This window comes from Podarcis tiliguerta (assembly GCF_965153285.1).
Source record: "Podarcis tiliguerta genome assembly, chromosome: 3".
NCBI classification, from domain to species: Eukaryota; Metazoa; Chordata; class Lepidosauria; order Squamata; family Lacertidae; genus Podarcis; species Podarcis tiliguerta.
The window spans coordinates 42,614,789-42,637,410 of record NC_139536.1 but is presented as its reverse complement, the minus strand read 5'-3'; the positions used below and the strand labels follow the sequence as shown (position 1 = coordinate 42,637,410).

The 22,622-nt window shown below is 38.7% G+C and overlaps 1 protein-coding gene across 32 annotated transcripts in view; it reads right to left on the bottom strand.

The window, feature by feature from the left end:
* Positions 1 to 22,622, bottom strand: part of CEP170 (centrosomal protein 170) — a 73,852-nt gene that overhangs the window by 48,592 nt on the left and 2,638 nt on the right. For all 32 annotated transcript variants that reach the window (XM_083432102.1, XM_083432095.1, XM_083432089.1 and 29 more), the window contains exons 2-7: positions 10,145 to 10,289; positions 6,478 to 6,567; positions 5,735 to 5,813; positions 4,808 to 4,866; positions 2,721 to 2,883; positions 1,385 to 1,519 (exon numbers count right to left, since the gene is read on the bottom strand). In XM_083432102.1, the coding sequence (XP_083288228.1) occupies positions 1,385 to 1,519; positions 2,721 to 2,883; positions 4,808 to 4,866; positions 5,735 to 5,813; positions 6,478 to 6,567; positions 10,145 to 10,249 (631 nt within the window). In that variant the 5' untranslated portion in view covers positions 10,250 to 10,289. The remainder of the gene's footprint in view (positions 1 to 1,384; positions 1,520 to 2,720; positions 2,884 to 4,807; positions 4,867 to 5,734; positions 5,814 to 6,477; positions 6,568 to 10,144; positions 10,290 to 22,622) is intronic.

The window sequence follows — 22,622 nt, the reverse complement described above, 5'->3', positions numbered from 1 at the left end:
GCAGTGGGCAAGGATATGCTAATATGGTATCGTTTTACAGCTACATGTTAACTGTGGAAACATGCACCCGCATGCATCCCCATAAGCTTGGGCTATGCCAGGGATGGGGAACCCACGGCCCTCCAGATGAAATTGGACTCAACTCTAACTGCCCCAGCTGATATGGCCAAGAGTCCAGGATGAGCTCTGTAGTCCAATAACATTGAGGTGTGGGGAGTGTGGGTGGCATAGGCTCCCACTGCTAGGCTTTGCAGTAGAATCCTGAATTTTTGTACTCAACAGGACTTACTTCTAGGTAAGTGACTATACGATTACAGCCTCCCTAATTCACCAGAAAAGAACTCTATACCTATTTTTTAATAGCACAGGTATTTGAAATACTTAACATTATTTTAAAAAAATTATAGTAACATGGTATAGAAACTGTAGACAGAAGCCATGCACAGCCAAAATCCGAAATAAAACTATTTTCAGAAAAACTGCTTTGTTCTCTCAAAAATGTAACAAGAGACATGTCCTTCCAATGCATACATTTTATTCACATACACTTTTCATTGCATAGATTTAGTAGTCTATATCCGTATCCATTTTCATTACTTAAATGTCTACTAGCAAGTGGCTAATATTCTAAAATCAACTGGTTTGTAAAAAATGTTTGGATCACATCAAAAGTATACAAATGGAATTCGATTGAGCACCCTCTCAATTCACTGGAGTATCTGAAAGGTACAAAAGCCAGTGGCTCAATTCCATCTTTGGCACATTAGTGCATGACAATATAATTCCTTGAGGAAACATTTCATATCTTTTAAGTTTTGTACAACACAAAAATACACTGAATCAGAAAGGCTCTTGGGAACAGACAAAACTTGTTTTCACTGAGAAACTGGCTTTATAGTTCCTAGTCCCCAATAATACACTTTTAGGTTGCAATCTTATACACATTTTCCTGGGAATAAGTCAGTGGGACTTACTTCTGAGCTGACATGCATTGTTAATTTTCCTTAGATAAGTGAATGGTTGTCATTAACTCCTATGGAGGGGGGAAAACAAAACTATGACACTTGATATGACTGGCACATTGTGACCAAAACCTGCCACCCGGCCATTGCCACTGACTGATCCAACCTCCACTGAAAGATGTCAGTATGTACACAGACACAGGGCCCCACAGTTTAGTGATATTTTCTTCTCCCTCCCACACCAGAATGGCAAGTATTTAGTTAGTTTACATGAATTTTATGCTTGAATTTACTGTAGACATTGTTCTCTTACCATTATTTTCTTAGGCATGTGGACTGACTTAGAATATAAACCAGGCCTACCAGATGTGAAATGGAGGTGGGGAAAAGCTACAAATGGATCTGTTTATAAATAACCTTACCTAAAACTCCAGTTTCCTGTATTTTCTCTTCAGGTTTACCATCAGGTTTGTAACCATTCTGTTCTTCAGCTTCATCCTCACCCCACCATGATGGTTGCCCATATAATGGTGTGCCCCGAGGCATAGCAGAAAGATCTACTATATAAACAAACAAAATAGATTATTCATTTGGAGCGGCAAGAGTGACACTATGAAAAAATGGTAAAGAATAGAATATGGATTGTGGCTAATGTGTTTACACTGCTTCCAAAACCAGGATACAGAGTACATTGGAGCATATAAACAGCCTAAGCTATCTACATTCTGGATAAAATGTGCTAACATATTGCTTGCCTTGCTGCTCACACACATTTAACTGAGCTGTGCTCGTTTCCTTGAGGGGCAGATGGAGTTCATCAACCTGGAATCCTTCTAGGAGAAGGACAATTCTGATCCTAAACCTCCACTTCCTTGTGGGATATTTTGTGGGATTATCTTAGGGAGTAAAACCTACACAAATCCGGAGCGGAGTCCGGTTGGATTGTGCCTTGTACGCCTGTTTCCAACAACTCCTGTAGACAATTGGTGCCAAACATATTGCTCTGCTTTCCTTTGGGCCACATCAGTGAGGCTGAGAGGAGAGAGGTCTTCTTGTCTGGCCAGCCCAAGACCTCCATAGGCACTGCCCAGGCTTGTGACCTGGGGAGAATACTTTGGTGCTGCTATTGCAGCAGTTTGACTTAACCCTTAGATGCACACTCCATTTTGTCTCCAGACAGATTGATGCTAACAAGGAAGGCCCCTTTGTTTCACAATGAATAATTATTTTCCACTTTCCTTCTTTTAATTTTTTTTAATGTCTCCAAATATGCTAGTTTGGCAAAGAAATACTTGTTTTAATAAAAGTAATAAATCATTCACTGGGCTTCAAAGCTGCAGCAACAAAATTTCATTCACTTTAAAATGAAAACACATACAATGTAATGTGTCAGATAGCAAATACAAACTGATTTAAGAAACACAAGGGATCTGACAGTTAAATTGTAGCTTTTTGTTTCTATTTACACCGTAACAGCCAGAAAAGCACACTGTTAAGAGGCAAGTGATAAAGAATGAGTAGTTCTTTCCTATTAGGCCACTACGCAGAATAGAAATTTCTTTGCAGAACTATAACAAATAGGTACTATAACAAAGTAAGAAACAAACCTGGCAATTTTTACAATGACATATGAGGCAATTAATGGCCCAACTCCTCTATACCTTACCTAACTAAGAACATCTTACATCTTACAGTGGCTTCTCAAAAGTTAATATATTTTAATAGCTAGAACTGACTGTACAAATTCATTTCTCTCACCTGCCACTTTCTCTTCAGATTTCAGTGTGTCTATAACTTTGTGGTGCACTTCAGCAATGGTGTCTTGTACCTTTGGCTGTGTAGCTTTGGCACTGGTTAGCTTTGATCCTTCTGCCTCTGAGGATTTTTGGGACAGCTGCAGTTGACTTGTAAACTTCTCATGCTGTATATTAGATAATTCCCGATCAAGCAAAGCAACAGCACGTTCAACATTAGGTTTTAATAAACTACTATAAAATGAATCAATCAAGGTATTCAATATAAGCCATATTCAAAGCAGACCCACTCAAATCAACAAACTTAAGTTACCTAAGTCCATTGTTTGTACTGGATCAACTTAAGTTGGGTATCACCCAATATATTGATTCTAAACCAACTGGTTGCATTTGCAGATAATACCAAGACACGGTTTGTGTTTCCTAGCTGTGATCTGTCTGAATATATGAACCTGGCCCAGGAAATTAACCATGGTTTATTTACAGAAAACATACCATGGTTAGTTGCTGACTTATGAACTGCAGCGCACTTTAACCAGTGTGGTGTAGTGGTTAAGAGCGGTAGTCACGTAATCTGGGTAACCGGGTTCGCGTCTCCGCTCCTCCACATGCAGCTGCTGGGTGACCTTGGGCCAGTCACAGTCTCTCAGCCCCACTCACCTCACAGAGTGTTTGTTGTGGGGGAGGAAGGGAAAGGAGAATGTTAGCCGCTTTGAGACTCCTTAAAGGGAGTGAAAGGCGGGATATCAAATCCAAACTCTTCTTCTTCTTCTTAACAATGGTTTATTGTTAAGTCAGAATCCAGGATCCTGATGTAATACTTGTTTGTGTTGACACCCCAGCCACTTGCTTGACAAGCAACTAGAAAAGAAGGCATGAGGCAAGGGTAGCCAGAAAATGAAATTGTTCCCTGAGCTAAGAAACTGTGATTGGTGCATTTCTACAAGTAGCCTTTCCTGCTTGACAACAGACTCCTTTGCCTGCTCACCTTCTCTCTGCCAAGCCCTTCTTTTCAAACCAACTTCCCTAGCTTTGCTACTGCTTTACAAAAAATGATACATTTAAAGGGACCTCCAAATTACTGACATCTATCCAGAACTTTATGGTAAAAACACAATTCATCGTAGGAGGTTAACATAGTTATGCAGGGAAATGGAAATAACTTTGAAAAGGAAACCAAATAAAACTAAGATTTTCTATTTCACACTTTAGGGTCTCCCCACACATACACACATGTTGTTGGGAATTTTTTACTTCTGACTGCAATGTAACTCCAAACATTTCCAGCTCTATTTAACACAATAGGCAAAACAGCAGTTACTTTGGGGGCTGGTTGATGAAGTGATAATGATTCATTTTTGCTTGCTAGGAAATGTTCAGGGAACAATTTGGTAAAAAGCCTCCCTACTATGGATTGGAAGTACTGGTTGCTAATGTGGAGTAGATGTAGGGAGAATTTCCTCCAGGGCATGCAAAAGCTCCTACAAGGAGGCACTAGTTCATTCAAACTGCAAGCATAGCAGTAGCAATCAAACAGCAGTCATACAAGCTCCCCAAATGCTTGCATGGGGGCTGCTGCTTAGTGAGAATCAGGCTTCAGGAGTGCAGCAGTCTAACCCGAGAAACAACAAATACGCGCTATATATTTTTACCTTAAGCACTTATTATTTTTATTTTTTATTAATTTTTTATTGAGAATTTACAACATAAGATACAATAAAAACCAAGCTAATCTAAAAAAATAGGTAAGAAACAAACCAAAAGAAAAATAAAGAAAGGAAGAAGAAAGAAAAACTAAATCTGCATGTAATACAAAGCCCTCTATCACAATTATATATTAATCCTTATTTCACACACAGAAGGGTGAGCTCTCCCCGCTCTCACCTGGGAGCTTCCCCCTCTTCCCTCAGCCTCACACCCTGAGGAAACATATCTGGTCAACCTCTCATGGAGGTCGTTTTCTCTTCTGTCCACCACCTTCCTGTGTGTATCTTCATTTATGCCAACTATAAATCGTCAGAGGACCAAACATACATATAGACAGAATGAACAGAGAGCTATCAAGAGTTAAAAGTGACAGAAAATGCATACCTTAAGGGCTTCTTCAGGAACTCTCATCTCTCCTCTGACTACAGTAAAAAGATTAGTATGTACAATGTGATAAGGAAATTTAGTGATATTTGTCTAAGTCCATTAGAAACTTCAATTTTTATGATAAGTATAAGGTTTTGGGGAGCAAAATATTGCTTGCCGCCTCCAAGTTTTAGAATGACATTGTTCCTATTTATGAATGAAGGGGACTGCATTGATAAATATTCTATTATATTGTTCTTCATTAATTTATACTAGCAAATTTATTTAATGTGAATGTTTAGCATAAGCAAACTAATTTCAGTTACTGTCAACCAATGAATATGTATGCCCATAACAGCAAAATATAAGAGCATTTTAGGTATTTGCCTAATTTTGACATCAAACCAAACCTTAACTAGATTCCAAACATAAAACAGGTAAAGTTGAGAGTTGCTTGTTTGCTCCCCGCCCCCTGTCCCCTCAATATGAAGCTTCATAAATTTAGTCCCATCTTTATTGTGGAGCAACTGCAAGGTAGAGGAGAGGGGGAAGTTCTGTTGCATGAGCAGAACCATAGTGTTGGCTACAACCTCGTGAATCTGTACGACTATGTGGAAAACTCTTCAAGTATTCCTGGCTTCTGTCAGTAAAGCCTTAACATACTGCTACACTAACAACCATGACAGTTCGTTTTTAGTTATCTCAATATTTCAGAGATAAGATTTTTAATCCATTTCTTTCCGCCAGTTGGTTTGTGAATTCCGAAATGCACCTCTACTCTCTTATTATTGTTAGTCAGCATTTACATTCACGCCCCACTCTTTCACAAGTACCCAGAACAGCTTACCCAAAAAATTAAATAGAATTGTTAATATGTAAATTCAGGAACAATAACTTTTTAAAAAGCCAAACATAGCACTAACTCCTTCTTTTAAAAAAGGATATCATATCCAAATCTCAATTTATCATCAAGTTTTAGAGTGATGTATGTCTGTTCTGGAATTCGAACATCATTCACAAATGTCTGGTGGAAAAAGAAGAAACATATTATACCTTCTACCAGTAATGAACTTCTAAATATGAATCTAATTCTTCTTGTAAAGTCATGGTACCACGTGTCACTATTCAATTGCTGAAAATATTATAGAATCAACCTTACTTGCCCAATAAAAAATTCAGAAAGGATATGTGAATATATAGAGATTTGGCTTTATTTAATGCCAACATGCCCTGGGCCTATCATGAATTACTTACAATGAATCTGCTAATGAAATATGCTATAACCTTGCTGTGTTAACACAAGCTGTTCCCACAATAGCAAGATACCTTTCTCAAAAGATACATAACATTTCTGATTTTGGATCTAGGGTAGAACCCCATGAACTGGATGCTTCTGTGAGTGGAATGTGGGTGGGGTTGTGTTTTTTTTGGTGTGTGTGTTTTTTGCTGCCTCCATGTGGACATCAAAGATCTGCTTAAAGTTTAAACCCCACCTTTCTAAAAAAACTGTGGGGTGCTTCACACACAATTTGTAATATACTATTAGGGTATAGTGTTTAAAGTAATGATTCTTCATTTCTTTCAACTTAAGTCTCCATAACAAAGTAATCACAAATATTTGTTCAGAGCTCTCTAAATTGTTAAAGCTGAACTGCATCCTGAAAACAGAACCGTCACGTTTATCTTACCCCATTCAGACTGCCTAAATCCTTTACCAAGTGTTCATCAGTAGAGGCATCATAGTTGACTACAGCATGTTGCTTGTCCACACTACGTGACTGAAATATTTAGAAGATAATATAACATTGTAATTTGTATTACTATAAATATGCATTAAAGTAAGGAATTAATAAATCCTAGTTGTTTCAAAGGACACCATGAAGCTACTAGGAAAAAGTTATGAGACTAATGTTGTGAAGGGCTTTTAAGGTTAGGTTAGAGAAGGGAAATTTAACCTGATACAGGGGCTAAAAATAAAAGCCAATGGAATTGTTCAAAAACAGCTGACAGTGACAATTACTAGAAAAGCTGTTTATTTTAAAGGCTGAGATTTGCATAATCTGCAGAGAGGTAGTGTGACTATCAGGAAGCTCAGCAAAACAGTGAAAATGGTCAGATCTGGAGGGAATACTTCTATAGCTAGCTGTTCTTTTAAAACAGATAACTCAGTAGAAAATAGGAAATATTCGTTGTTTAATAACCTTGAATAGTAATGGAAACAGGTTTGTGGGCACTAAATTATCTAACAGAAAATTAAGAATACTCTCTAAATAGTGTACTTATCAGTATAGCATGTAGTGAAAAGGGTAATGTGAACTTGCTTCTTCTGTTCTCCCAGCTATGCAGATGAACTGAACATACTAAATTAAAAAATAAATAAATCAGTAATTGAACCAGAATTTTTACCCTATTGGTGTTAATTTGGAGGACCATATTGGAACAAATTTGGAGACCTTGTCCAACATCCTTAACAGCAGTCTAACCTCCAAATTTTGAAGATTCCCATAACCTGAGATATGAGCAAGCCTTTATCACATGTGCACAGCCCCTTTGTTTCTCTGCTCTTATGAGCCATGATTAACCAGGAAGAATATGATTAATCACAGCTTATCTCATCAAACTGTAAAACTTTGGTTACCAGCTTCAGGCCAAGACAGGATATTAAATACTCCCAGTTTCCCAAATTGGATGAAAAAAGGAAAGTGAAGACTTCCTTGTTTGCTCATGCTACAAAGGGGGAAACAAGGTGCACATGGAAAATGTTTGTTCATATCTTGGCTTATTAAGTTCAACTCATCTGAACCAGTTCTGTGTCAAATTACTTGTATGAAAACATCAGGTAACGCTCAAAAAAGTAAAGGCTAAGAAGCTTGTTCATATTTCAGTGTATTAAATTGATAGTCTGAACCTGGCTGAGATTCCAACACAGAGAGTAGTACACGGCAACTGTTATGAGAAACAAACTTTGAATCTGCAATACCCTCAATGGAAATCTATCAGTCATGACTAAATTGCTTAGCACTAAGCGGCTGACTAGAGCACCATCCCTCTGATCTGGACATAGCTGTGTACCTCTATGAAGTGTATATGCAGTACTATCAGTCATTCAATAATTTAGAGAAACTAGAAAACGGGATTCTTACTTTATAATTCTAAGACTTTAACTGCCTACCTGAAAAGATGTGTTTAACTGACAACAGCACAAATCTGCTTGAGTCAAATCTAGCCACCTATAGATCACACAGATTGATTGCTGCGAGTTACTCAGACTACACTGCCCTACCCTGATTGTGGCTGCATGTGCTCACTGAGTGCAGCGCTACTAGACTTCCCAGTAGCCTACACAGCTGCCTAGCCTAATTTCAACATTCCAGCAGAGACTGGTCACTTAAGTTTTTTACAGCTATTTATCCATATTAATAATTTATATTTCTTTGTCGAAGACACTCAGATGTAGCTAAATGCTTGCTATGGAACACTGCTTTTGATGCCTTACTTAGATGGTGAATCATAATTATAAAAGCTACAAAGATGCTTTTAGTACAGAGGTGATTTTAATACAGAGCATGTTCTACTTCTGCAGGATCTGATTTCTTTCCGCAGGGCCTGTAAGACAGAGTTGTTCCACCTGGCCTTTGGCTTGGAGCCAATTTGATTCCCTCCCTCTCTTTCTTTTTTCCTTTCCTTCTCCTCCTGCGATGAGGCTACATTTTAATATTTTAATCTTTTAATATTTTAATGTTGTATTTTAATTTTGTTTTTAAGTTGTAATCATTCAACTTGTTTTTATTATTGCTTGTAAGCCGCTCTGAACCCGGCCTTGGCTGGGGAGGGCGGGGTATAAATAAAAATTATTATTATTATTATTATTATTATTATTATTATTATTATTAAAACATTTACGTGGTAGCCAACTTTACTTCACAAAACATGTGAACTAAGATGTAAAAAGATTCAGTTTTGAAGTCATGGGAAAATGCTATTTTCCTATGCTTCCCTCAAAAAAATTTTTTTGGGGGGGAAACATTTAAATAGTACTAGGAACATGAAGGGTGGGAGCCAGGGTAGTTGCTCCATGAATTGAAGAGTTGCACTTCTGGAACTACCATTAGCCTAGATCTCCTTGCAAAGCTTCCAGACGACAAGTTATTCCAATTATCCAATCAAACATTAAAGCCATGTCTATAGCACTACTAATTTGTTTTAAAATTTGGAACAAACAGGCCTGCAGCAGTGTGTACTGGATATACAGTGGTACCTCGAGTTACAAATGCCTCAGGTTACAAACGCTTCAGGTTACAAACTCCACAAATCCGGAAGAGTTACCTCGAGTTGAGAACTTTGCCCCAGGATGAGAACGGTAATTGTGTGCCAGTGGCACAGCGGCAGCAAGAGGCCCCATTAGCGAAAGCACGCCTCTAGTTAAGAACAGTTTCAGGTTAAGACCTCTGGAACGAATTAAGTTCATAACTAGAGGTACCACTGTATAACAAAGAGCATTGCTGCATTTTACAGACAAACAGATGTGTAGCCTACAGTCTCTAGTTCAGGCATAGGCAAACTCGGCCCTCCAGATGTTTTGGGACTACAATTCCCATCATCCCTAGCTAACAGGACCAGTGGTCAGGGATGATGGGAGTTGTAGTCCCAAAACGTCTGGAGGGCCAAGTTTGCCTATGCCTGAACTAGTTCAAAGGCTTTGAAAAGGGCTCTGTTCCACAAATGCTTAAGATACAATATATCCGCTAGTCTCCATACTGCTACAAAATTAATATATGTACTGTTCTGCAACTTGCTACTGTGTTAACAAAATTACTTTTTAGAGCAAAGTGTTTCATTATTTTAAAAAGTGTTTTCAGATTTCAATTTTTTCTATTTCAGGACTCGAGGAAATTAAAAAATGGAGGAAAGGGATTAATCCTGATTTTTTCTAGACCTTCAAATTTCTATGAGCCTCAAACTTTAATCAGGAATTAATTCACAACTATAATGTAACCCAAATATTCTCATATTGCTACCCAATTTCCTGCTTGTCTGAAGGCTAACTGTAGACAGAAAGGGAGGTTATGTTCTCACTTCATGATCAGAATGGTCCATAGGTCTACATGTTTATTACTCAGCCACATGTCAGGCTCATGCCGTGTGCACAGGTCCACTAACTAAGGCAAACTAATACTATGCAGTCACTATAATCTTGCTCTACAGTGTGGAAGAAAGATTAATTTATTATAAGTTAAAGACTGGAGCAGCAAATCACTTAACATTTCAAAATATAATCCTCAAAAAGAAATATGTATCAAGGGAATAAAATCCCAACTTCCAGCATTTCACAGTTGGGAGAACTGACACAATTACCTGCAACATCAGCTCACAGTCATCTCTTCCCACAAAAATCATCTCTCGTGGCAGCCTATGACGGGTGCCTCCACTGCTCACCAAAAACCAAGATGTTAAGCTCATTTTCTGCTTAGCTGATAAATCCTCACAAGGCTACGTCATCCTGCAATAAGAAACAGATAAAGAGAGAAATATTTAATAGTTATTTTTATCTTCAGTTCTTGTTCCTAATAGGGTTTCTAAATTTTCCAACACAGAGAAGCTATAAGGATAGCTTCACAAACTACCTTTTCATACACAGATGCAAGGAAATAAACATGCACACCATCATATGTGAAGGACACCCATCTATTTTTCCATGTATCACACACTGGGAGTCTGCTGCTATCAATCACAGCTGCCCAATACATGTACAGAAATATGGTACATGAAAAATGTACACATTCCCCCCCCCCACTATTGCACTGTGACTAGAGATGGGAGGGCCTGGGGGGAGGAGAAAAATTGGGGGGAGGGGGACCAGGACCAGTTTTCCCCGTTTTTTCCCCAAAGGCTTTGGGAAAAAACCTGAAAGAAACCTGGGTTCCCCCCTCCCAATTTTTCTGTTCCCCCCCCAGACCTTCCCATCTCTAATTGTGAACATCATAGCTAGATCATAGCTCAAATTTATTATTGTTGTGTGGGTGTAGGTGGCATGCATAAACATGAGACAGTTTATAGATTTATTCAATTTATAGGGATGAATGAAAGAAGTTCAGTAGCTTTACAAGGCTGTAAAAAAATTGATCATCGGTTTTCAGTAAGCAGAGGATGTTTTAACAACATGTGGCAAAATTTATTTCAAATAATGATTTCTGCTTCAAGACTTCTCATGCTCTTGAGGATACAATTAAAATGCTACCACTCACACACAAGAGAGGTATCAGTACACTTGGGATAGTCCCAAGGTTTGCCAAAACTCCAAAAATCTTTAGCGAAAAAATCTAAGGAAGGAAACCCAAAAATAGCTCCGTACAAACTCAATATCATAGAATGCTTACTGACGAGAGAAAATTTTGGAATGCTGCCTTACTTGAGAAATTGACTAACAATGTTGTGACTACCAAAGGCAAAGCCAAGCCAAGTCAGAAAAAGATTATGGTACCCCTTTATTTTGTACACTATGAGTTCTGGTAGGGGAAATGGAACAAAGTGGCTAGAGAGGGAGGGAAGACACATCTAGATTTCAAGAGTTTAGAACTGCTTTAAAATTTTCAATGAAGTTTGTTTAAAAAAGAGAGAGTGAAGACTGATCTCTCTAATTATCAAGGTAGGTCATTTACAAATTGATTCAGAGACGGAAGAGAGAGCTGCCATAGACATCAATGAGAAAATTCAATGTTTTTATATAGGTAGGATTGGGTACAAGTACATCTACCCCACAGTATCCACCAAAATCATATACAAATCGTTAAAACAGGCCCATGGGAACCAATCAGGCTCAGCCAGGATGCAATGCTGAGTTTTGGATGGGGTAGGGAGGAAAGTTAGCATAGTAGGGATGAAATGGAATGAAATGACATTAACCTTGAACAGAAGTGTGCCACATGCTACACTGTTGCTATAGGGGCCCATGTGTTTTGCTTACCACCTAGCCTGATTTTGGGACAGCTCAAAATCTTGCTCACTACTGTATGGCATTTTGGTTGACCTCCAATACTTTGGCCACCTCATGAGAAGAGAAGACTCCCTGGAAAAGACCCTGATGTTGGGAAAGATGGAGGGCACAAGGAGAAGGGGACGACAGAGGACGAGATGGTTGGATAGTGTTCTCGAAGCTGCAAACATGAGTCTGACCAAACTGTGGGAGGCAGTGGAAGACAGGAGTGCCTGGTGTGCTCTGGTCCATGGGGTCACGAAGAGTCGGACACGACTAAACGACTAAACAACAACAACAATAAAGGTATTATCCTATTGTGGATTTTGAAACAAATATTGTGCTGTAACTTAAAATAGAGCAGAATCTAAAAGATCTGGAAGAACACAAACAAACAAGCAGACTATACTTTTAGCGACTGGCAAGATTTCAAAAATACTGATAAAAATACAACTAGCAGTGAAACATATTAAATTTAAAAATGTAAATCCAAATAACATTATACATTGAGATTGAACAGGAAGGTTTTTAAAAATAAACAAACAAACAGAAACAACTAGGTCAGGACTGATTAATCAGAGCACTGAAGCAACTGTTGATGAACAGAATAAATTAAAACTCCTGAGAAGGGTTTGTATATTTTTTGTTTCTGGCAGTCATAGTAGCTTTAGGTAGCACTTGCAGAGATAAAAGGCTGACAGCAGACTTTAACTTTACTGCTACACCTAGCAATAAGCGAACTGGCAGAATAGTGACAGATTTGCAACCCAGATACATATTTTAAATGTCTTCTTAGAACTCTTATCAACCTACTGTATAAAAGCTGGTTGAATGAGAAACCAAGAACACAATCCTATGCATAGTTACGATTAAGTAGGTCACAGTGGTACTTGTGATCCAATCCACACCTGTTCAGTAAGATTGAACCATAGAACAGGTGGGGAATCTCAGGATCTGGGGCTGAATTATCAGGCACTTGAACCCTCCCCAGACCACACCTACGTTCCCCTAGGACACACTCCTCCTAGGTACTATGCCTTGTAGTTATTTTGCCTGGCTGGAATGTGTCCTGAAACTGTGCTCATTCTTCTAGCACATGCTTCTAGCACACATGGATGGGCATGTGTGTATGCACTGTTTGGGCATAGGTGCAGGAGTGCTGGATTGGCTCCACTACCATGCATATACGGCACCAACCTCCTCACCCAGCAGCAACCCCACTGTTGGCAAGCCAGGTTTGTTATATACAAAACCCTGTGACTGAAATGTAGTCTATTGTACAAAGGTAAGTGTCATATCCATTGTTCTGTCCACTTTTTTGTCCTTGAGCAGAAAAGGTTTCCCCAGTTCTGCCAAGTAGGTTTTTAATGGAAGAGTCGAGTCCATTACCAATTATCAAGTGCAAACATGCATTGCAAGGAAAATACTAGATGGACCACTGTTGTCACTCTGCAGAAAATTGAAAATTCCTAAAAGAGCTGTATTTGGTTCCCTGATAGAAACAGTAACATGAAAATGAAGGTGACATCACACTGAATTTAAATACCTAACATCAACGCATGCACACTTTTAATGGAATGTACTAACCTAATAAAAAAGTGTTATATTTTGACATGTACTGCAGTTTTCATTTGAAGGGAGTTGCACTGTTTTTACAGCTTTGGGAATTACATTCTTTAGCTGCTTTGTACATAAATTATTCTATTCAAAAGTGTGTCAAACAGATGATGCAACAGCTGCAAAGCTACCAATATAATCCACATAATTCAGAACTTTAACTCCATATTCTGTGGGTGTAACCCAGTTTGGAAAGAACAGTTTCTCTGCCTGCCAATATTTGAGCTAAAATACTATCAATGAAATTATTAAAATATGAAAACACTGCCACAGAATATGCCCTTGGTTGTGGTTGGGGGTTAGAAACAGCAATTACCCCACTCCCAACACAAATACACATGATCAAAAGTCCACAAGCCTTGAAGACAGATGACTTAGTGTCAAGCAGCTGCTCCTATTACTTTGGAGCATTTGGTCCAGCAGAAGCAACATTTAGGTCTCTCCCCAAAGATCAAGTTCTACCTAGCCTTGAAACATGTGAAATAGGCTAAGCTAAATGTCACCTAATCAACTTTGTGGCTATATGAAAATTTGAATCTCGGTCTCCATAATCCTAGGCCAGCACTCTATGCATTATAGGCAATGGCCCGAGTCACTGATGATTGCTTATGCTCTTGTCCGGAGATACCTACAATTATAGACAGGAGAGTACCTTTGCTCATGACTGAGAAAAGCTAGCAAGCAAGCTGTCTTCACTCCTGCCCTAGGTAACAAATGGCAGAAGACAGCTTGTCTCTAGCCCTACAGCAGTCAGGGGCAAATATAAAAGCATGGTGATATCTAAATAAAAATAGGTAAACTGTTACCTACAGAGTATTCAGGGTAGATTTGACTGCTTCTAATAATGACCCATAAACTGACTACCCTTCAGTTTGACTGGTGTGCAGCCCGTACTGGTAATGACTAGCTTCAACAAAACTTACACAATTGCAGATCTGTTCCAATTTGAATCACATGCCAGTACAACTATCCAGAAAGGCAGGAGTGAGGGAGAAACATGTTTATGAGTTTTTATTATATTAGGCAATATTTAGCTGATGCAAGTACTGAGTAAGAATGCATATTTCTTTTACGAAGTAGTTGAGAAAAAGACTCTTCTCAAGGCAAATTTTAACACTAGCCCATTTCTTGAATTGTAACGCACACCGAGAGCATATGAGAACACACCCGACATCTGTTTTGAAGTATCTGGTTTTTTTCAATTATAGTTGACATCTCCTTTTGTTTACTGCTCTCATGACAAAGACTTCATCATTGGCCAATTATTTAAATGTATCCCATTTCATCTCTTAAGACCAACTCAAAGCCTACTGCATTCTCAGCTCTGCCTAAATTATTCAAGACCTGATTTTTTAAAAGCCTTAATTGGTAGATCTGCATCTTGAGATAAATGAAAGTGAACATACAAGGAAGAGCCACCTAAGACTTAGAGCTGATACATGCATACACAGTATTTGGGATTTAGGGACCAAGAGGCCAAGGGATTGCAGCTAATCCCACTACCCAACCTAGTCAGCTAGTTGCTAATTCATGCACTGCCTTAATTCAGTTCTGTGGTATGCATGTGTGTTACTATTACCAAAACAAGTATACATAGAAAGGGGAAGATAAAAATGGTAAGGATGCATGATCTTGCAAACTCATTATACCTTCCTAAATTCATCATGCTTCTCTCTCAGGCCTTGATGTCAATTTTTTGAAATAAAGATCATGCTCAATTTGAAAACTAATTTTAGTTCATGGATAATCTCTGATCACTTCTTCAAAGCAGAATTTGGGACTCGCACAAGCAGATAGGAAACTTAAAATAATACTGTTCATAACTATGTAAATTCTAGTTATGCAACACTGATTTGTTACTTATTATTAGCTTGTTTGCCAAATAATTTATATCTATCTAAATAAAAAAGTATCAATATTAATCACCAACAAAATCTCACATACCCTGTTAGTTTGCCATTACGAATATTTTTCACCTTGTAGGTTGATATGAACCCACAGTATATACGACTTTCCCCGATTTACCTTACCTGAAATACTTATCTCAATAATACTGAAAACACCCTAGAATGGATATCACTTTCATCAGTAATACATCTGTATTTCCCTGCTCAAGTTCGTAAGGTCAAGATTATGTCTTTAATTCTTTTCATCCACTTATATGCTACTGCATCTAAAGGTAATCAGATTACTGCATGCACGTTGTGCCATGCAATGGCGTAATAAGCTTTCTTCCAATTGCCCAAGGTACATTTCCACCTGATCTCTCATTGACAGGACTAGATTATGTTTCTTCTATAAAATTAAACAAATATACAGGGATTTTCATAACTTAATTTCTTTTGCACCAAATACATGTATCCACTAATATTCCTCAGTAATATAGAAACAGTGTTTTTGAATTTATTTTGAGGTTCTTTTCTTTCATTTCCCTTCCAGTTTATCTGATATGCATTGGCCTCAATCCACCTGACAGATTTATTTGGGGTTTTTTTAATTCCCACACCAAGTACCCTGGACAGTATGGACAAACAATCTATAATTGAATAATTGAGATGATGCATCAGCCACCCCATAGCACCTACTTCTAAACTGCCTTGGTCTGAAGATGTGGCTCTTAAATAACCCTTGAAGTCCTAACAATTATTCTCCTGAAGCGTCACCCACTCCTGCTCCACAATAATGCATGAGTGTGTAACTGAAGAATAGAATACGGGTGCTTTAAAAATTGCAAACAGCTCTCACAGGGAAGATCAAGCCCTGCCATTCTTATAAAGTCTTATAAAGACTTCAGATGATTCCAAGCCTTTGTTCAGACACCTTCTCAAGAACAGCCAGCAGGGACCACTGGGAGCTGCCCAGGGTCCTGATTTACCTTACCTTATAAAAAGCAGAAACACCACCTTGCCAACAAAGGTCCGTATAGTTAAAGTTATGGTTTTCCCAGTAGTGATGTATGGAAGTGAGAGCTGGACTATAATGAAGGCTGATCGCCGAAAAATTGATGCTTTTGAATTATGGTGCTGGAGGAGACTCTTGAGAGTCCCCATGGACTGCAAAAAGATCAAACCTATCCACCCTGATGTTGGGAAAGATTGAGGGCACAAGCAGAAGGGGACAACAGAGGATGAGATGGTTGGACAGTGTTCTTGAAGCTACCAGCATGAGTTTGACCAAACTGCGGGAGGCAGTGGAAGACAGGAGTGCCTGGCGTGCTCTGGTCCATGGGGTCAGAAAGAGTCGGACACGACTAAACAACTATCCCAACTATGATGGGAAGAATCTTTGGTATTCTGTACTACTTTCTCTGAAGGCCCCAAGACCAAGAAGAACAGGATAAGCAGGCTCCAAAACCTTTCTCACGTTGCCAGAAACTAGTACGTGTAGAACCCCAATGCTTAACTGAACCAGACACATCTGATACCCCATGTCACGTTTTCTTGGCTTTGGCCCAGATACAAGCCTCGAGAGCTTGTAATGCTCACCTCAAGGAAGTGCTGAGCATTGCAACCCTGCTCCCCAATAAATCTACTGTGGGGTTAACTTCTCCTCCACCAGCAGTTTTCTTTTGAAAGCACAGTCTATTTGTCTAAAATGCTTCACCTGGCCAAATATCTATGAGGCTTGCAAATAATCTGTGACTGTTCAATGTGTGTGTCTAAGATCAAATTCTCAAAGCTCAGAAATCAGCCAAGACATCCCAATTTTGGAGAATATTACTCAGATTTCAAAGCTGATCTAATCTCAAATTTGAACACCTGGATTTTTTCCCCAAAATTTTTTGTGTGAGGAAGGTGTTTTACCAAGTGATATAGCATTGTATTATAGATGTTGTAGTCTGTTGGGTTGAGCAAAAGACAGCCCTTTTTTTAATGTTCTGGTCATTACTTCACCTTCAAAGCATGGGATATGGTAAATAAATAGGTTTCCTTTATGCCTACCAATAAGCCTTCTAGCTAGTATTGATAATAAACTAATTGAATAAGGTACTGAAGCTTAAAGCATCAGACCATTAAGCAGAAGCTTAAGCAACTATTTTACAGTCCGATTTGAGCCAGAGACACAAAACTTCTTTATTGTCCCCCATACAAGTCCACCAGAATTAGAAAGGAAGTCCAGACCACAATTACATCAACTCAAAAGCAGAAACTATGTTTAACTGCTGATGCCCCCCCTCCTTTCTTCTTTACAAACAGAAGACTGCTGCCCTCTTTGCCAACATCCCAGAACTTTCCCTAAACAGTGGCTGTTTCTGGAACCAGGACCCTAAATTCTGATATTTATCTGAAAGCATTTCTGACCACATAGGAATGGTGTGTTTTTTTGGAGGTCCTCAAATATACTAAAAATGATGTGAAACAAAATTAAAAATCAGTCCCACCAGTGATGTGGGACAGAAAATTTCTCAAGCTGTTTTTAATATTCTTTTTAATGCTGTAACCCACACTGGGACCTTAGAGTGAAGGGCAGGTAATAAATAAATCCCAGTACTTTCTTTTCATATGGAAATTTTTCTATTTCACAAATTCATTAACAGAGAATAGATGCCAACTGTGAATAGGATATTAGATGTCTGACTTTCAAACTTTCTAGGTTTGTTTACTAAATATAAGTAAAATGAAACAAGCTAAGTGACGCACATAGAACAGTATGGTTAAGAAATAAACCTCTGGTATTTCTGCTGAATTTTAAATGAAGGTAATGTATTTACTTGAATTTAAAATTTGCCTTAAAGAAAATATTAATACGACACTAATGAATGAAAGTACAATATGTCCATTTATAAACATAATTTTAAATTTGCTTTTTTCAAAGTATCAAAATAATTGCAAACACAGTAGTGGCACTCACACCATGGTTTTCCTTATACCCACCCTTTAAATGGTTAATTTGCAGGATGCCATAACACTATTTTCTAGTATTTAACCAAATGATACCATTCTGGTTGCAAAATAGCCATCAACAATGAAGAATATATTTAACGGAAGGCATTATCTGTGCCTCAAGTTCTCTCTTCAAACTGTATAATCAATTTTTTGGCTAATACAAAAAAATTCAGAAATATTTTTACAAATATATTTGCCCAAAGGTAATCATTCTTCCTAGTAGAAGACAGTTCCTACTGAAAGACAGTTCTTACACGGAATGAAGTTTTTTTGGCAGCTTGACTATAAGCCTGAATTGATCAGACTGCAAAATCAATATATGTAGCAGTTTATTGGAAAGAATGGATAAGGTTATATTGAAAGTTGTTAAGTCGGCAATGAATGGCCCATTAATGTAACACAGCTATAGAAGATGAAAATAATTGAAAGCATGTTGAATGCAATCATAAAACCATCCTAAGAAGGCCATCACCTGTGCATAAGACCTGAATCACAGGTTGTGCTACTGTTATGACAGGGAATATTTATCAACTACTTGATAACTACTGAGGGAGAAATGTAAATGATATATACTCCTAGAAGATAAATAGTGTGACTTGTGGGTAGATGAGAACATGAAGGCAACAGCTTTGAAAGAGAATATATTGTGTAATATCAGCATTTTTATGAAAAATAGCTCATAACTGGCTTCCTAAGTGTCAGGTTTCAGGGAGTGGCCTCTTTTTTAGGGTCTATTTTTTTGTAATGAGAGCAGGCTAAAGATTGATGGTGTCTTGGTTTGTTTGTTGAGAGATATATAACCAGCAAAGTTGAAGTAAGTAATCTATTAAGCAGGTAGTACAACCACTCATTATTTGGATTCCCAAAAAGTGACAGTTGTCACACACATATATAGACATGGACACATACACACATGCAGAGGTTTAGCTAATTCTGGCAGTGAATTCTTTCTGCTCAAATTCAAGCTACAATAAACTTTCCCTGAACCTCTCATTATCCAAAGGGTATGATATTGCAAAGACTGGAAAGAGAAGATATGGTAAAGCTTGGATATATATTTCCAGCTATTACACTCTTTATTGTGTACAACATATGCAAAACCACAGTAATAGGTACATTCACAGTAAGACAAAATGTGTAACATGAAGAAAATTAAAAATATGGTAAGGGAGAATTCTGTGTTAGGGATCATTAAGAAAGGGATTAAAAACTACACCGCCAAAATTGTAATACAAAAAGGTCCCACTTTACAAACAGTTCATTACCCGGAGAGTGTTCATTGGCTGGTGTTGCATAAAACTACAGTAAAAAAGGGAAACCATGATGTGATCACCTGCTCCCTTATATTCCAGGCTGATCACTGAGGTCTTTGTGTGAGTCACTGCTGCTCGGTCCCAGCGCCTGCCAACCTAGCAGTTCGAAAGCACCCCCGGGTGCAAGTAGATAAATAGGGACCGCTTACTAGCGGGAAGGTAAACGGTGTTTCCGTGTGCTGCTCTGGCTTGCCAGAGCAGCCTCGTCACGCTGGCCATGTGACCCGGAAGTGTCTGCAGACAGCGCTGGCTCCCGGCCTCTAGAGTGAGATGAGCGCACAACCCTAGAGTCTGTCAAGACTGGCCCATACGGGCAGGGGTACCTTTACCTTTTTTATTACCTTCTGTTTATCACAAATTATGCCTTGTTATAATATCTGGCCGAATAACCACCATAAAACCCTGGAAACAACTGCCTAGGCAGATGCGTTTCAGCAGGAGAAATTCATCTCCTGAGGCTGCTTTTGACATGCAGATCTGGACTAATTTTGATTTGATTTCTTCAAGCTCTCTAATTCTGTTGGAGTCTTTAAGTTTTAACAGAGTGCTGGTAACATTTATGAAGAGCTAATATAGCACAGTGATTGCAAGCATGAGCTATGACCTGGGAAGTCCCAGCTCAAATTTCAGCTCAACTATGAATTCACTGGGTAGGGGTGAGCATAACAGCAAGCCTTCTAGATCAAACCAAAAGACCCATAAACTGCAGTATCATGTTTTCCACAGAGGCCAAGCAGATGCTCCATGAAATATACAAGAAATACATGAAACAACAGCCACTCCACCATTCTTGTTTCTCAGCATCTGGTATTCAGTGGCAAAATACCTCTGAATATGGAAATCTTAAGAATAACACTCAAAATCAGATAGTACTATACTAATGTCAGTAGTATGCATACCTTACAGGATTGTAGTAAGCAGGGTGAGGGGTTTGCTTGTTTTAAAAAGGCTTTAATATTTCAATTATATTCAATGGGTGGGATTCAACTAATGAGTCCCACCAGCGGAAATCTTCCACCCTCCTCACTCCCTGAAATTGGCTCAAGTGGGATCTTGAGAACTCATGGAACAGCACACAGGGACGGGGGGGTGGGGGGGTGGGGGGTGGGATTGGTCTGTCTGGCAAGCCAAAATACTTGTCCTGATAGAATGAGAACCTCAGAACAACACTGAATTCCTCCAGTATTTTCTTTTTAAAAAGAGCAGTTTAAATGGGAATTAGTATTTGATACACGTATATATCAAACAATAAACATAAAAGTGAATCATAGCTATCTATTAAACACCATGTTAACCGTGAGAGAACCATGTGGGGATCTGACTTCTAAGATTATAAATGACACTATAATTACTGTATTATATTTATAACTGTAGGCTTCTTATAGGACTGAGAGACTAGAAAATCACCAGTGTCCAGGGTCCAAGAGACACCATCCTGTATCTTACTAAAAACCACTGTTTGGGGATGATAATGGTCTAGATGAGGACCAATAAAGTGAAGCTGGATGCAAATAAGGCAGAGGTTCTGTTGGTGAGGAGCTGACAAGTTCCTCTGATTGGTAGACTGCCTGTTCTGGATGAGAATGTATTCCCCTTGAAACATCTGCATAGTCTGGAAGTATTTCTGGATCCATCTTTGTCACTGGGCGCTCAAGGGGCCAGATGGACCTCCAACAACAATGATTCTTGGACTGGGAAAGTCTTGCCACAGGGATTCATGTCCTGGTAAACTCATGTCTTTTAGTGTCATATATTACACCTATAATCTGTGATTTGCATGCCACCTATTCATTTTTGAGTCACATATAACGTGCTGTGATTTACTTTTAAAACCCTAAATGGCTTGGAGGACAAATGCTTGTCAGAAGAGTTTTGTCTCTCCTGGCATTTGCCAGTCTTGCTATGTGAGGGTGATCTTAGGTTCTGCCAATGGGGAAAGTCTAAGGGTGGGTGATTTCTCAGCTGTAGCACCCTGCCTGTGGAATTCCCTGCCTTCGCAAGGCTCTTTTGCTTTCTATGACCCTTCAAGGTTTGAGCAACTCAATTACTGGCAAACATACTTTCTAACCACCTCACCCCTCTATGACATTAGGAAAGCTTCAACAGAGGCTTCATCATCAACACTGCAAACAAACCTTTGGGTATAGTCTAAATTACTAATACACAGTACAGATTCCTAGTTTTAAGTACTTGTTCATGGAAAGGCAAATGTAAGATCTGTCACTCAAAACACATTAATACTCAAGCACTGGGCCTTGATTTGAGCCAATCAGAACCTAACTACAAGTATAAAATGCTATTTACCACAAACGTATATTAAGAATAGTACAGTGGTACCTCGGGTTAAGAACTTAATTCATTCCGGAGGTCCGTTCTTAACCTGAAACTGTTCTTAACCTGAAGCACCACTTTAGCTAATGGGGCCTCCTGCTGCTGCCACGCTGCCGGAGCACAATTTCTGTTCTCATCCTGAAGCAAAGTTCTTAACCTGAAGCACTATTTTTGGGTTAGCGGAGTCTGTAACCTGAAGCGTATGTAACCTGAAGCGTATGTAACCTGAGGTACCACTGTAATAGTTGTGATAGTCATGAAGGTAGATTTTTAAAAAGGGATACAGATATCAGTCTTTTTAGTGTGGAGCTGCTCTCTACCATTTTCTCTGGACAAAAATGGGAATATGTAAAGTGACACAGGCATTTAAATAAAAGAAGTACAGCAGAGACAATGAGATAAGGTTAATATATAAAGTAGAAAGAAAGGGAGGAAAGAAAATGACAGCATTGTTTGTGCACACTGTAGGAAATTAGGGAGCTCCAGATCTCAAAAGAGAACGAGAGCTTCAAAATCATTTAGCTAAAACAAAGATTTATGCTAATTGCACTATCTTTACAGACATTCTCTCTACCCCTCAAAAAATAGGAGACTTTATGAACTATGAGACCTTTTAAAGTTCCATGAAGATGAAGTATTCTAAAGTAAGAGACTACTAGTAAGAAAGTGAAGCAGCTGCTATTCTATCAGCACCCATGGTACAATTTTTGTTG